This window comes from Semicossyphus pulcher, unplaced genomic scaffold (assembly GCF_022749685.1).
Source record: "Semicossyphus pulcher isolate SPU_LCO1_2020_fin unplaced genomic scaffold, fSemPul1.0.p SCAF_3, whole genome shotgun sequence".
NCBI lineage: Eukaryota > Metazoa > Chordata > Actinopteri > Labriformes > Labridae > Semicossyphus > Semicossyphus pulcher.
In genome coordinates, this window is record NW_027211704.1 from 16,000,048 (window position 1) to 16,016,900 (window position 16,853).

Consider the following 16,853-nt stretch of genomic DNA (forward strand, 5'->3'; position numbering starts at 1 on the left):
TTACATCCGCCACATCTCTTGGTTAATGAAATAGTAATTCTTAATGAACAATGGTATCATGGATTGAATGAAAGAGAAACATCCCTGCGAGTTTGGCAACAACACAAAAGCACCCCACCAAAATAACATTGAACCACCAGATGACAAATGTAAGCACTGCTTTGTTGTGTTTGTACAGGTGGTTTGGTGGGGTTAAAAGTCTATGTACTTATCATTGTGATATAGTTTTAACCTCTTTGACCTCTTAAACTGAGCTAATAGTATTGATGCTGACGATGTTGACGCTGCACAATGTGCCGTGTAACTGCAAAATAAATTTCGCAGAGAAATATTGATTCAGAAAATGCTGAGTACCTTTGGCGTGTCCGTGAAATTCAGACTTTGAGCATGATTTTCTTTGAATCTCCGGGTCCTCCACCCTGTTGCTCTTTACCATCAGGAGAGCCCAATGACTTCACAACATACATTTTATATACTTGCAAACTGCAAGAGACCTCAAAGTGTGTATGCTAACATGCTCAAGTCTTATCTGCTAATCCCAGATGAGCCTTTTGACATCGTTTGATTTTGGAGTGAGAGCTTGTTGATCTTTGTTCCTGCTGTCTTCTGTGATCCATAAGGAGACATGCAGAGTTACACTTACAGAGTGAGACAGTGTAAAGGATGCATGAACGCATTGGTGGTTCGATCCCGAGCTCCTTCAGTCTACATGTCGAAGTGTCCTTGGGCAAGACACTATTCTGAAATTGCTCCCGGTGGCAGAGCCATCCGTGTGTGAAGGTGATGATTGACAGTTGGGCATTTTACATAGTGCTCTCTGCCATCAGTGTGTGAATAGGTGAATGTGACATGAAGCGTAAAAGCAGCTTTGAGTGGTCGCAAAGACTAGAAAATCGCTGTAAAAGTGCAGTCCATTTAAGTTCAGTCCATAATGAATGCCAGCAAAGAAGCAGGCACATCTCTGTGGAAAGCTACTCTTCCACTTAACAACATGCAACTTAATTAGATTTGAGGAAAGTGCTGAAATCTGACAGTCACAGATGTTTCTGGAACAACATCTTTCTTATCTGTTTTAATCAAAAAGAATGTCTTACCTCAGGCTGCAGATATCGTGCTGTCAATGTCTAAGAATACTGTTTTTAAATATAGCTGATGTTTTTTCAAGCCCTTTTTTTCCCTTTATCATTGTATGTAGACAAGGGTTCATGAAGTTCCAATCTGCGCCTTCACACTGTAGTTTTTCACCCCCGCTGACAACAGCTTACATGTCCTGAATTCTGAGATAGCACATAAATAATGTAGAATTAGCCCCACTGCTCTCAGTGTTTAATGTCTAGACATGTGTGAGGAGAAAATTAAATAAGAGGAGACATATAAATCAATAAGTCTCCCAGCATGCATGTCTCTGTGCTGTGTGTGTTTACGCAGCACACATATCATCTTGGTCAGAAAGCTAACGCAGTATAAACACTGTTATGTAAGAGTTTAGTATACACCAGTTGGTGACAGCATAACAGCAAAATGGCGTTTTCCCTTATTTGCTTTAGCCACTCTATTCTTGGTTATCCGTTCTTTCCTCTGTTTGTGAACGACTAATACAAACAGCAGAGGCCGTAAAAAAAGCACTTTGTCACCACTCTCAGAGCTTTATCAAAGCTCAGTAATGATTGACATTGTAGATTTACTATCCCCGCCTTAACCTACTCCTGTCACATAACAGTCAATGCAGGGACTACGTTATAATCAGCCTCGATTCACAGCTTACAGGCTTGTGTGTAATCAGTCTGCATTAAAGGCAGACATAAATTATTAGATGCTAATCAGGATCTTAAGCTCAAGCATACATTCAGCTGAAAGGTCCCTGTTGCCATGTGAGTCACAGAATCACTCAATTTTCATGACGACAGGGGCAGATGGCATTCGCCGTCTATCAGTGTACGATATCTGCTGCACACAGGATGTCTGAGGTGTTCTCAGAGTCACGACTCTGAAGGGATCAATTAGTGAAACGTTGGACCCAGACTCTGCCGCTGTTTATCATCTTGACAACAGATATTCACCAATATAACATTTGAATACGCATATTGTTACTGGCAGGAAAAAATGATCCTGTGAAACCAACTAATACTCATAAAGAATACAAATTAATTGTTTATTCTTAAATACAATAAAACATTTAAACGTCCCTCCAATCATAAACCTTAGTATTATAAAGTTACAATACAGATTTTCACTTTTATATACAAATAACATTTCCATAAACATCATTAAAATCAGATCAGTTGTAATATAAATGGAAAGTATGCACAGGTACAGTAAAACTAATTAAGTATTTCATGTTACAGTACACAGCACCTTCACCTTGAATCAGAAAGAATACCTGTATTAGACAATAAAAGGCACTGGGCATTTAAGGTGTATTTAAATGACCGGACACATGTTTTAAAGGTCTGTCTTAAACAATAATGGCATGTGTTTGTTGGAAGGGTGATAATCCTCCCCAAGGAAAGTTTGGCCTTGTGTTTGAGTGAGTGTTTATGTTTATGGCTGGCCACACTTACTTTCACATACCACTGGGATAAAAATGTGCAAATGCAAAGCTACCTTGGGAACCAAACAAATCTGAAAGTTCAATTTTTCTTGCCCTCTCAGATGCATCAGGCGCCCCTCTCATTCAAATAGATGGCCATCCAACCTATTCAAGGTCAAGCCAATCACAACCCATTATCTATTAAGGGGCAGGTTCGAGTGCCCTATTTTGGTAACAACCAATATGGCTGCCGCTAATGTGGCACATTTGGAAGCCACTATCATTGTCAGTATTTAACATACTGGGCAGTTTCCATTCATTACAAATGATTCAGTTTGGCCTCTAAATCATATCGTACCAATCATCTGTGTAGTATGTTGAGCTAGAACCAATAGATTTGGTTGTTGGAACTAGCTAGCTAGCCTAGTCACATGTTTTATTTTTCTAACCGGTTGTAGCGTCCAGAGGCTTCCAACTGTTTACAGTTAAGTCTGATTCAACACCAATTTTTGTTTGGGAGGGGAGATTGAAGTAGGTAGGATGCTGCTACCCGTCTATCCATTATTACAAACAATATCATGCCAATCATCTGTGTAGTATGTTTAACTAAAACCAATATGAGTTGGCTGTTGGAACTAGCTAGCTAGCCTTGCAGCCTACTGCTACGTCACATGTTTTGTTTCTCTGACTGGCTGTAGCTTCCAGACGCTTCCAACTATTTAGTACGAACCAACTCCAATATATATTTAGGGGGGATAGAGAAGTAAATAGGGTGCTGTTACCCATCCCTGCCCATGGCCCCATACGCACTTGGTTAACATCTGCACTCTACTGAGAGCTCTTTCTAGTTGGTTGCTAATTGTTCCTGTGGAATCACATCTACATTGTTCACGCACAAACTTTTTAATTGCAGCTGAAGATAACATAAGGCTACACCAGACAGTTTGTGGGGGATTTTCCACTGCAATATGACTGTATGTTTTGTCCCCCAACCTCAACATTAAAATTTCTCTCACTTTGCGGCCAGTGTGGACAGGACTATTGAGTACAGTTACTAATAAAAGAGTACTTTATTTGCCTGAAACCTATCCGAAAAACAAAACAAAACACTGACATGTACTTCACGCTAGCACGGTAGTCCATCACTCATGTTGGTTGATGTCTAAGCGTGTTCAGGTATCTGTCCGGGGATCTTCACCCCCTGGTCTGTAGTGTCTCTGGGACAGGAGTTGGCTGAGTTTGACGTGGTTTCAGCTGAGCTGGTGGTTCTCTGGATGAACTGGAGGAAGTTCTCTTGAAGGGAGCCCTCGTGGCTGGACGCCCCAAACTCTGCGGGCTGGGTCAAGCAGCAGCGTCTGAACTTCACCAACTCTTCTCTGATCTGCCTGTTTAACATCCCATAAAAGAACGGGTTAACTGCAAAGGAGGAGTAGGCCAGCCAGGTGACAGCCTCCTCGAGGTCCCCAGGGCTGTGCATGGAGCCGGTCAGAGACATCTGCAGGTGGAAGGTGAAGTAGGGCAGCCAACAAACCAAGAACTGGCCCACAATGAACACCAAAGTGAGGGCTGCCTTGCCTCCGCTGAAGGCTCTCTCTGGAGATAATCTTTGTGGGAGAGTGCGGGTGGTGGTGATCATGGTGGTCTGGCTGTTGATGGAGTCCGAGCGATTCTTAGCAGGACTTGCATTCGTCCACGTTGGCACAGCAGGGACTTGCTGCAGGGCTGCAGAACGAGCGACCTTGTACACGGCACAATAAACGGTAAAGATAACCACAACGGGTACCAGGAAACAAGCGACACTGAAGAGCACGGCAAATACGCTTCTTATACGACTGTGGCTTGCGTGGAGAGAGCAATGAGCTGCAGCTATAGAGCTCTGAGGTCCGTAAGCGGGCCATCCAAACAGCGTGACCAAAGCCAAGAGGAGTGACTTCATCCAGATTAGGAGCATGACACCAATGGCGAGGTTGATGGTCATCTTGACCTCATAACGCATGGGATGTACGATGTAGAAGTAACGCTCCACGCTGATGGCTGTGATGGTGAGAATGGACAGACAGATGAGGAACACATTGAGGAAGATGTAAACCTGACACTCCAGAACAGTAAAAACCACAGTGCCAAAGAACGGCGAACTGGATATGATCCCCAAAGGCATGAGGAGGATGGCACACAGCAGGTCCACGGAACAAAGGTGGCACACAAAGGCGAACCTTTTCAGGTGAGGAGCACGAGCGATGGCCACCATGACACCGGTGTTGGCCAACAGAGCAATGAGGTTAAGGGTCACCATGCAGAACAACCCGAACAGGTCTTTGATCTGGGACTGGGAGCTGGTGACAATGCCCACATTGGCAGGAACCGTAGGATCGGGCTCCCATGGGGCGGTGGTGTGATTTGTCAATGAGTGGTTTGGCACAGAGGCTATCATGGGACCGGGCTTGTCGGCCATTATTCATCCAAAATGTCCCTCGTTTGTCTCGCAGATGTCTTCCTATGTAGACGCCCTGTGTGGAACACAGAGAGAAAAGTCAAGTGGATTAATCTGTCACTTTAACACACAGCTCTTTTCTTCTATATGTGTAGAGTATGTTATCACGTCTGCTCATATAATACGTCAAAAAAGTTAAATATTGTTACAATATTGTTGAATACCTTAATGGATATGTATAAACACTTTCTCACATGTATACACAGATACACTTCTGGGTAAATTACAAACTGCGTACAGAAAAATACAGCAATGATTGTTTATTTTAAATCAGCGCTATCCCCCTTAAGAGCCGACCTAATCTGTTGTTATGTGTAAGAGGCGTGAGGACAATAGGCAATGGCACACTTAAGTAGTCTGAGCTGTTTGCTGACGGCAATCTTAGTCAGGGTTCTCATAAATATCTATTAATATGTGAGAAATGCAAATCAGTCCTTTTTGCCAAAGTGCCAAGCATTGGTAAACCATTGATTGGTGTGTAGTGTTACCACCAAAACTGTAAAGACAAACATAAAAACAAATCATATTATCCATAAAAAGACTCACCCATGATCCACTCTGTGTGCTGCAGCTCAGACCAAAATAGTTGACCAGGTGTTTCAGGTGACAAAGCAGCTGTAGAATCCCAAATAGGTCCAGCAAGAAGAAGTTTTTCTTAGTTCACTGAAATTGAAAACCTCTGTTATCAAGTCCAGTGAACTCAGCGCCTGAGGTTTGCTTCTTCTGCAGAAATGCTCCAGATCTCCAGACTTGTCATGTCACACATGTGCACCTCCAATCACAGAGGAGCTGATCAATGATTTAATGATGACTTGAGATGTGATGCTTCCTCCTGTAACACTCTCATTCCTGTCCTGTGCTGTGTATGGCAGTGACAGTCACACATTGTATTGTGTGTGTGATTGTTTTTTTTCTTGCTTTCAAATAGACACACACTCCACTGTCCCACATCCAGAGCACGGCCTTCCCTGGGTCCTAATTTCCACCAGTTTAAAGGGAAACTCTGATGCAGCCTGTTCTGTATCTTAGTAGCAGTAGTAGTATTTGTTATGTAATAAGTGGCAACTGTTACATTACTATCAGTCAGAGATTGACTGTTGTAGTCACAAAGTAAATGCTCTTATAAAAATGAATGATAAATACATACTATAAATAAGTGCTCGCTCCTTTAGCCCCACCACCATCCCGGCATCTATCTGCAGGCTCCAGACAGGGGTTTTAAGTTTCACTTCCCAAATGTATGCATGTAAAACAAATCTGCCGGTCATGACAAGGTCGGAGCCAAACGCAAACAATGTTCTGCTGCTTAGAAAGAATCAATTCACAGTTTTAGCCTGTATAACAGCTATTTAAACTCACATCTGTAGAGTTTACTAAAATATTTCATAGTGCTTTAATTACGTTGTATTCTCCAAGTGTGCCTGATTATTATCTTAGCTCAAAGTAACAGAGACTGAGCCCTATTAAAACATTATTTGCATTTCCAATTTGCTACACATGTCACTCTGAAATCATTTAAGTGATCTGTTTTTTAAGCGTTTTTAAGACCATCTTCTAATATTGGAACCCCCCCCCCCCCCCCCCCAAAAAAAAATCACATATACAAAAAGTCATTAATATCAACATTAAAATAAAACACATTGCAATAAGTTTGGGGGCACTTTAGTTTATTTACTAATCATTGATTCAAGTATGATCTTAGTGCAAAAAGTTTAAAGTGATTACAGTCTGAGGGGAGTTGCTCATTACTGACACCATGTGGTCACATTTGTAATGTGGCTATTAGACCTGCTGGGCAAGTCATTACACAGGCTACTCATGACTTACATGTGTTACATTAATTTGCATGTTAGAAGCACTTTCAGAATTTTTTTCCTAACAGCTCAACAAACTTTTACCAGCGCTTAAGCATTCAACACAAATTGCACTTATTCCTTCTTTCTGTTAACATCTATGCATAGAGTATCAGTTATATTTCTGCTCCACTATATAACATCATTTAAAGTGCCAAATAACTGCAAAGGTGCGTGGTACATTATTCTTATATGATCATTTCTTTCTGCGGGACAGTTTTCTTTTAGCATTACCACTGTGATTAAATAATGGAATATTAAAAGGTAATCAAACCAGCAAACAACTTCAAACTAAAACTCAAGGTGCAGCAAAAATGTAAAAGCAAAACTCTTCAAATCTCTAGAAGCCTTTTAGACATTTAAAAATCAAGAACAAGTAAGAAGTGAAACGTTTACATATTGTAGGAAAGGGAAATAGAGTTTGTCTGTGTGTGTTATAACGGAAGTGTGGTCTGTCGGAGGCAGGTCAGTTTTACAGTGTTTAAAATATAAGGCACAGAGAAGTAGGAGTTATAAATGCATCATGGTAGGAATATCCGCTAAAGTGTAATAATATAGACAACTACGTTAAGAAGAGCATAGCCAAGCAGTTTAGGAAGCCCATTATTAAGAGGGAATGAGGAACTTTTCTCTTTCGAAGGACCTTCTTCTCTTCTCAAGTGGAATTAGCCCCTCATGTTGAGCTCCAGCAGGTAGCGGATGCGACACTGGCTCTCTTTGTAGATGAGATATTCACTGTTGCCAAAGTAGCTGCCTGTAAACTGGGGCTGATCTATGGGCTTCCCCTGAGGCACAGCAACCTGTTTGCCCTCCAGAGTGATGAAGATGTCCTTGGATGGATCTGTGAAAACACAGCAGATAACAACTTTACCAAACAACAGATGCTGCATCATTTTTTAAAAACCCTTTACTTCTGAGTGCAGAAAGACAAAACGAAGGTAGTGAGAGGGTACGACAAGGACAAGATCACCCAATGCAGCCCTTAAATAATAACATATCGACAGAATACGACAAACAATAATAGAACAAAATTCAGCGTACTAAAACCATACTGAAACACAATACTAAGATTTTAAAAAAACACTATCAACCACCACCCTGAAGTAATTCCAAAATTAATTACTGACAAATATTTTGTTGGAAAGTTTGTTTGGGGCTTGTGTGTGTATTTGTGTATGTGTAAGAGTGTGTGCAGAGTTGCAGGCCTGATGATATTAAATCAAATATCTCGGGCGATGCAGAAAGGTAAATAAATGAACGAGAAATAAGTGATAAAGTAGGAGAGAAAGAAAACATTTAATAAAATAAATAAATCAGAAAATAAAGTAATTCAACAATAATATTAATTATAATAACCTATTATACAACAGTTAGTTCTGACCAAGTAATCTGATTGGACAAGAGGTATTCCGTGAGTGCTGATATAGTGGACAACAATACTGGGACTTTTCACTGTGTGTATCACTCCGCCTCAGCCAGTTCTTCTGAATACTGTTAATTAACATTGCATACAAAGTAACTGCTCTGTGGTAACTTTTAGACCTGAACAAAGTAGCAAGAGTGCAGGAGAATGTTTGTGTTGCTTGGCAACAAAAGTCCAGTTTTAGTGAAGTTGTGGAACTAGTGGAGTTGGTGGAGCAAAAAATATCTGTTGTTGATTGTTACATTTTACTTCTATTTGCCAACTCGTGCCTGCTAGCGAATCTCAGCAGTGCTGATAATCAGTACATCTCATGTGATACTGCCTAAATATAATCCTGGAGTAAAAAAACATATGGAAACTAAGCAAAAAATCTAAGAAGAAATGACATAATACAAGTTTGATATTATAAAATGCGAGTACACTTTTTTAAGTCCAACTAAGCTTTACTTTGCTGTATGAATAAAATTAAGTATTAGTAAAGTATTGTACCTGGTTCCACTGTGCCTCTTGCCACCACACAATCAAAGCCTGCAGGAGCCTTTTTCAGGGAAGAGTTGTCTTTGGTGATGGTACATTCTTTGCCGAGGGCTACTTCACTCAAAAACATCACTCCTGTGTTTTTAGAGGTGCGCACTGAAAGATAAAATTGATATGTTGTCGTTAAGATTGCAATTAATGTCAGTTGCATCTTATTCCCTCCTTGTCTTTTCATACAGGCTTACCGTAACCCGCTGATTTGCTGTTTTCAGAAGCAAAATAAATACCGCTACCAACACGGCCTCCTGAATGAGGCATTATCCTCAGCCCGCTCTTCAGGATAGCTGCCACCACTGCTATGTTTGTACCATGCCACAGCAGCCGGCGGTTCTCCAGACTATCGTTCTCGCTAAACCGCTCTCCCTGCAATGTGCAACATACATGTTAGGTCACTGGACTTAAGCAATTGTAATTAAAATTGAAGGTAGGTCCTACCTCTGTCTCTCGATCCACTTCCCAAACATTGATGATCTTTGGTTTATAATAGCCATTTTCTGAGGTCACTTTCATGTATTTTTCGATGATCTGTAAATGAAAACAAATGAACATTTGTGTTCAGGAGGACAACAGGAATAGAAGACAACCTGAGATCAGTCATATAACATGACACAGTACCTTGAATGTTTCTGAACCCTTGTCCATCAGACTGAGCCCACATTTGAGAGAGTTGTAGTCCTGGTCCAGAGGGTGAGGGACTATCTCTATCTCTTCCTGAGCCTTTTCAGTCTCGGTCTTAAGAGTCTGGGCAAGCTCAATGTCAGCCAGCACCTTCACAGAGAATGTAAAAGAAGATCCACTTTAAGACTGAGAAAACACCATAGAGAGTCAGCGCGGTCCAACATGTAATCTAAAGAAAAAAATCACCATAAGCATCTCTTTCTTCTTCTCCACAATCTCTTTGTCGTTGATGGTTGGGGGTCTGTTGCGGCCAAAGTTGTGAGGGACTATGGTGAAGAACTTTGAGGAAAGTTCTTCCAGGACTCCGCTTTTGCTTTTTCGGTTCATCGCTGCTTCGATCTCTTCCAACACTTCAAAGCCCTTTGCAATCTGCTGCTTACTGAGCTTACCCAGAGGCATCTTCTTTATATCTGTATTACATCCACAAGCACAAATCCCAAACAGACTAGTTATTGTATATTTGTTTTTGCTAAGAAAAGATGCACATTCAATTCACATACTTCCAAACTTTATTAAAAAAAAACATGTGATAACTATAACATTGTTAGCAAAGCGTAAGACAGTGATCAGATTGAATCAAAATGCTGAGATAAGTGATTGTGTTGTGTGTTACTGCAGACGTCCCCCAATGTTTAGTCAAAGGTCAATCATTTACAGGTCACATTGGGTCCTATTTGATCTTTACCCCTCCTACATTTTAAACCAAACTTGAAATAAAGCTTAATAAACAAAAAAGCTTGATATTAAAGCTCAGTAAAGCTCAAAATGAATTGATATTGTTATGTCTGACGCCCTTTAATACAGCGAAAATAAACCTTACAACAGCCAGTCTGCATTGTGAAGTCTACACGTCAAACGCGCCTATGTTACTGCAAAGCATTGTTTGAGCTTCTGACACTGGTTGTTTTTAACTACATCTTTTAACCACATTAAGATTTTAATCATCCTAAAATGTCTGGAAGTTATCACAGTAACAAGCTAAGCTAATGTTAGCAGCAGCTCGGCTTACAACCCCATTTATACTAGTTACATAAGAGGTATTTAAATGCACGCTAACTTCATGCAAACTGCATGAACCTGTTTGCACTGAAGGGTTGGTAAACTGAGGCACACCCACCTAAGTTCATACATTCCATGGCCTCCTTGAACATGTCATTGCTGAAAATGAGTTCGATGAGGCTCTTCGTAGCGCCATTGAGAGTGCAGTCTAGGACATTTTTAGTGACTTTCACTTTGCTTCCATCTACAATGTCCACCTGCAATACCAAAAAGCACAGCCATTAAAATTTCACTAAGAAATTTAAATTTCAAAGGTTTAAATGTTTAAAACTCTTTCTCCTCTACCATGGATAATATGAGCACATTGTTTGAGATGTTGAGCCTAGATTTCATATTCAATGTTCTTTGTTCCAGTGAGATGTAAACATGTTTACATTACCTTGACCTCAGCATCCTCCTCTCCATCCACTTCTATCAGGGTGTACTTCCCAGTGTAAGACACAAAATTGGAACGGTCACTCCAGTTGTTCTTTGTCTTATCCTTAAACTTTTTCTCAAAGTCCTTCACAGCGTCCTCAGGCTTGTTAAAGCTGTTAAGTTTGTTTTGACCCGATTCCCCCTGAATTTGGAAAGGAGATGAGGAAATCAGGGGCAAATTACTTTATATCACAAATGAAATGCAGTACTGTTAACACACTAAACTTTATACAGTATACAAACATATATGATTAAATATCATTTAAAAATTTAAAATAGATGTTATTACACAAATGTACAAGCAGCTGTAGTCATTTAAAATGTGAACAGATGAATAAGTAAAACAGAAGAAGGCAGTTGCAGGAGCAAGAGACACTCACCACTCTACCCCACCTGTTCCATGTAAAGTATTTCTTGTTTGCTTTTATGACTTGAATGACATAAAACTTGTTATTGTTGTGTCCAATGTTTGTCTGGTTGAGCATACAGTCATAGTCCTCATGCACCTAATGGAGACAATATGAAACATTTTTCAAGATTTAGTTTTCTCTTTAAATAATTCAGTAATTATACTGATGTAAGTGTAGGCTAAATATTTTGTGATGATACCTTGCTTAATACAGAATCTTTCTTACCTCTCCAGAGCCTGACAGTTGGCAGTAGTCGTCCACCTTCCTCTTGCCTTTCACCTGTGGCCCCGCAGCCAGAAGTGCCTCTTTTGCAGAGGTAAAGGCATCCTTGGGCTTTGGTGTTTCCTCTTTTGCCTTTTTGCCACCTGCCTTGGCAGCAGTAGCAGCTCTTCTCTTTGGTGGCATGATCCTGACTGAAAACCCTGCACAGAAACTTACCATGTAGTGATCTGGGCATTATGCCTGGACAAGCTCAGACATGCCCCCCTCACACAGGCCAGCTTACCCTCTCAGGCTGTTTATCAACACGAGGGAATGAATTACATGCACCCATACATGTACTAACTGAGTAATAACCAGTTAGCTACAGCCATAACTACTATCACATCATCGTTATGTAACAACAGTTGTATTATGTTTTGGAACAAGGCCGGAGAGCCTCCACCCTACAAGCTTTATTCTGAAAACGACTTTAATTTCTTTTACTAGGAACTCACCTTTAAGCTTTGAGTAGTATTAGCCGCGCTGGGAGGGAGGAAAGACGGCGGACAGACAGACTCTCACAAAGGGTCCCCTCGCTGCTGAAGAAGCTGTCGCCAGGTTAAGTGAGGACAGCTGAATTTCGGGAAGTTTACAGGCACTTTACAGTCAGAGGAAGAGGAGGAGCTCAACTGTACTCCCTGTTTTCCTTCTTGCAGCTGCTGGGGCGGAGTCCATGGCTCTGCAGAGCGAGCTGGCGGCTATACCGCCACCTAGATGAGTTCTGTTAAACGTTAATGTCCCTTCGCCCCCATACAGTCATTAATAATGTTTAACAGTAACACATGACCTTTTTCAGCTTAACGTCCACCATTATTCTCTATTAACAGATGACACCATAGCTGCGTAGTTGAGATTTTTGTTATCTTTACTCCAAAGAGTAGAGTAAACCAAAACTAAAGAGTTAAAAAAAAACCTTTTACACAAATAGCGGTTAAGATAAAGAACGGTAACTCAGCTAACAATATGTTATGTGCAGCATACTGTATTAAAAGTGAGTTGATAATTAAATCTATATGCTTTGGTATATTAAAGCTCCTCGGAGGAGTTTTTCACTGGTTATGAAACAGACTGAAATTAATTCTGATGCCTCTATAGGAGCTACAAAAGCAAACCAGACCATCAGCGACAAGATTGATTATTTCTATACAGTCCTTTTAATGCCTGTAACCGCTGGCGGGGGGTAGGTGTCAGATGAAGCGATTAACTGCACGCTGCCTTTCCAAAAATTTAAAGTGAGTGATTCATATGACTGATAAGGACAGCAGGATGAGATTTTTTGTTAAAAAGCACCACTTATGCATGTACAAGACAAAATCAGCAAAGAGATAAGACGTACGGCTTCGTCCATAGGGGGCGCCAAAATCAACATAAACTGAAAGTTCATATATATATATATATATATATTACATAATATTTCAAACTTAAACTACATTGAAAGTAAAGTTTTCTTTAGCTTAGCTGTCAAAGTGTCAGTCAGGCACAAAGGCCCCCTCAAATTTCTAAAGTTTCTAACGTTTACATGCAAGTTAAGTATTTCTTTTTTCATTTAAAAATAAGTGAAATGACATTTGGAGACTTCTGAGCTTTTTAAATTAAGTAACAAAATAAGAGGAGCTTGCTGTAACAAGAAAAAATAAATCAATTGCATCCTCTTTTATGTTATTAAAACAAGAAACCAAGTTGAAGAGCTCTATGCTTCACTTTTGAATTTTTTTAGATGTCCCCTACTAGACAGAAGAATATTTATCCGTATACATACTCCATGACTTACCTATTGTTTCTTCTTTTTTTGACTTAAGGAGCACAGTCACTGTTTATTCCAATATAAAACTAAGCTGCTTTAATAGTTTTCATTTTCTATTAAACTTTACATTCAGTTTATCTCTGCTAAATTCACAAAAACATCAGAGAAAGGCAGGTCAGAAAAAGGAAAGAAAAAATGCACAGCTGGGTTGTGTTTGTTTTGTGTTATGCTGTTAAGATAAAAAAGGTTTACTTGATAGAAAATCAACATGATAACTAGTTAATAACCCTTGAATACACATTACTAAACGGTAGGCTATCATGGTTGGTGTTGTTGTGAACGCTGCACCTTTCTGTGTTTGATCACAGCATGTGTTCTCTGTCTTAGGAAGTGTAATTTAGATACACTGTGGATTTGTCTGATGAGGATACTGCTGAAGAAATGAGTTAACCAGGATTGCTGATACTGTGCCAAACGCCCAGGTAATTATGTGAAATTAAGATTCTTCGTCTGAAACATTTCCTGATGAAAAGATCCTCTCTCAATCATGTCTCAAAATATTTCGCTTAATATGGAGATCTTTTGTTAACCTTTAAGTTGACACTCTGAAAGGGGGAAATTCTGTGGAACAGGTTGTACCTGGTTTATATGATAAAAATAGTTACATGATGGTCACTTAGCAGATTTGATAAAGTAAGGCAGTGCTCCTATTATTCCTCCTTATGCAAAAACTCTGTTTACAGCAAGCACAATGGCTGCCTAGATCAAACAGTTTGGACACAAGATGGCAGTGTTAAATCACAGATAGTGCACGGCTCTGCTTTCCAATCATCCACCTCATGTTCACATGAACACAGACTGCTGTGTGTATTCAGCAGACAGCTTTAGTGGATTTTATCCCATATCAGCAGATGATGATATTTGTGCTGGTAATATTCATGTGGAGACTGTTTGGTCTTGGCAGATGGTGTAGATTGAGGCTGATAAATAGTAGACAGCTCAGATTTCCAAACAGGACTGAGTCCAGATTCAATTTGCATTAACATTATCTCATATCTGAAGTGGCTGAGGAACCTTATTCTTCCACAGAAGTCATACATTTGGGGTCAGGAGATACAGCTGGATGTTAGGGGTTGATGGTTCCTGACTCCTTCTGATCACAGTGTGAGCAAGATGTTGCTTTCTCCCATGAGCTTGAAATGCACAGTGTGTATGCAGTCAATTTAGCGTGTTATAGATATTTTGTTTGCAGCAGTAGGCAACGTTGCACATACAAACAATGTAGTTTGACAGATTTGGGCAGGCTACTTGGACTGCAGTGTTTGCATAGTCAAGCTAAAGTAATCACCATCTCAAAGCATATTTGCATACATCATCGAGAACATTCATCTTCTGATTGGGTGCAAAGAAATTGCCAGACTATAAGTCATCTTAATATTAATAGAAAACACATTTTATTTACATAAATTACAAGAAAGCACAAACTGGTTCACCAAAATCTACATTAAAAACGTCTTGTATATATTACATTTAACAGATTTACTATAATTTACTCCATTGTTGCAAGTAGAACCTTCAATAAAAACAAGGGCTATATAAGAATTTATTGGCATCTCATTCAAAAATCGCTACGAGTCAAAGAACAAAATAAAATAATTGGGACATTGTACTCACAGCACTCTGAGGACAACAAAGTCAGGACGATCGTCTGTGTGACCTCTTTAATATCTGAGACACCTGATTCATGACTAGTGGTTATATAACTCTGTTTACAATGTTTGGCAAAGGAACTCAGCTAATCTTCACAAGGAGGATGTTGTGGAGTCCACCACCTCTCGTCCGTTACACACCGTCGGAACAACGTTGGAGGCTGATGCTGCAAGACAAACAAAGTAAGTTGGATTACAGAAACATCACAAAGGCCACATGCCCCTGCCTTTCCTTTTCCACTGAGCCACTGTAAACAGTCCAGAGGATTCACAGATGAATTAGCAGTATGTAAATCCAGTAATTACATTTTTAAATATGCAGTTATGTCTGTAAACATCACAAAAAAATACTGCGCAACCTCTTTCCTCATTTAACATTTCCCTGATTTATACACAAATGACTGTAGTAGAAATATTCCAACGGAGTAATGTACAATGAGCTTATCAATAGCTAAAATAATGTTGTATTATCGGTGTTACTTTGAGAGAAACTGGAGCCCGGGCCGGTGGTGACGCTGAAACGGGTGGTGTTCACTCTGAGATTGCAGACGTTCTTCTGCGGCTGGAACAGGATGATGTGGACCTTTGGAGCGAAGAGGCAGCCCAACACCACCGACCCACTCAGACTGACCGAGATGCACATGGTGGTGGTTTGCACCTGGAGGAGGAAAGAGAGGTGAGAAATTCCCTCTCAAAAGATTAAATAACAGGTAGTCTGGCTTCAAACTCTTTCTCCTGCAACTACTGTGTATTCTCAGAAACAACTGAGTTTTTAGCTATATATAATAGACAGCTGGGACATTTGGGTCGCTTTGTTTGAGTTCGTTTTTTTGCAATAGAATATAATTTATTTTATCAGGAAACTCAGGAAAGAAATGATAGAGACTTTTTTTATGATTCAGAATCAAAGCCAGGTGCAACAGGGAGGAAGGTATCAGCTGAGACTGCTGAACAGAGGTGTTAAGCGATGTGTCTATTTGCTTGTCAATCAACTGCTTAACCCTCGCTCCCGTTCCCCTCACACTGCCCACTTCTTGCTATGTGTCTCCAGCCTGCGCCTTCATTTCCAATTTCCTCTCCCCAGAGTTCTTTTTTGTTTTTCCTGGATAACAGTATTCCAGCATTGTGCACCGTGTAGCAGGTGCATCCCATTTTCACAAGGCACAGCAGGTGTCTGTCATCACTCTGAATGCTAATGGTGGCATTAAAGTAATGTGGGCACCAAGTATTTTGCTGTGCGCACACTGTTCTGCAAATAAGCAAAGATAACAAGATTTTCTGGCTTGTAATAGTAAAAATGAATACATGATATCAAAGAAAGTCTCCTTAAGCAACTTCAAAAATGTAAGTGAGAATAAACATTCATAACTAGTTGAAAACACAGTTTAAAAAGAAGCTGTTTAGACCATTTCTTAAGACTGTGTGGGCACCGTCCTGACAGTGCGAACAACAAAGGTCAGTGTGACACCCTTTGTCCAAGACAGCATGCTCAGTGGTGGACAAAGTAACAACTTCGTCAAAGTACAGATACTCCTGGTAAAATATTACCCCAATACAAGTGAAAAATGCTCAGTCAAATTATTACTTGAGTTAAAGTACCTGCTTTTATAGACTTTTAAATACTTCTAAATCTCAAAACGTTGTTGTATTTTCACGAGTGCAGTCAAGAATACATGGGTGTACATTCTGCTACGTTATGTTTATTTAGAAAACGTTCGTCACTTTTTCAACTCACATGCTA

The 16,853-nt window shown here is 40.1% G+C and overlaps 3 protein-coding genes across 4 annotated transcripts in view; all 3 read right to left on the bottom strand.

The window, feature by feature from the left end:
- Positions 1-2,188: 2,188 nt before the first annotated feature.
- On the bottom strand, positions 2,189-5,571 carry gpr61l (G protein-coupled receptor 61-like). The gene is given in 3 exon segments (XM_069678624.1): positions 2,189-5,024; positions 5,510-5,517; positions 5,568-5,571. Coding segments are annotated over 3 exon segments (1,344 nt in total). The 3' UTR covers positions 2,189-3,692.
- Positions 5,572-6,680: 1,109 nt separating this feature from the next.
- On the bottom strand, positions 6,681-12,246 carry parp3 (poly (ADP-ribose) polymerase family, member 3). Of its 2 annotated transcripts, XM_069678097.1 has the most exons (11): positions 12,115-12,246; positions 11,624-11,820; positions 11,369-11,494; positions 10,951-11,130; positions 10,630-10,768; positions 9,699-9,922; positions 9,450-9,602; positions 9,270-9,359; positions 9,020-9,197; positions 8,787-8,930; positions 6,681-7,715 (listed from the first exon to the last, which is right to left on the bottom strand). In XM_069678097.1, the coding sequence occupies exons 2-11, from the start codon at positions 11,801-11,803 to the stop codon at positions 7,540-7,542; spliced, it is 1,590 nt and encodes a 529-aa protein (XP_069534198.1). In that variant the 5' UTR covers positions 11,804-11,820; positions 12,115-12,246; the 3' UTR covers positions 6,681-7,539. The 2 variants fall into 2 exon arrangements, with proteins under 2 accessions (XP_069534198.1, XP_069534197.1); XM_069678096.1 differs by lacking the exon at positions 12,115-12,246 and having other exon boundaries at positions 11,624-12,105.
- Positions 12,247-14,834: 2,588 nt separating this feature from the next.
- grm2a (glutamate receptor, metabotropic 2a) overlaps positions 14,835-16,853 on the bottom strand; it is a 30,310-nt gene continuing 28,291 nt past the window's right edge. The window contains exons 5-6 of the mRNA XM_069677884.1: positions 15,593-15,770; positions 14,835-15,279 (exon numbers count right to left, since the gene is read on the bottom strand). Of these exons, the coding sequence (XP_069533985.1) occupies positions 15,206-15,279; positions 15,593-15,770 (252 nt within the window). The 3' untranslated portion in view covers positions 14,835-15,205. The remainder of the gene's footprint in view (positions 15,280-15,592; positions 15,771-16,853) is intronic.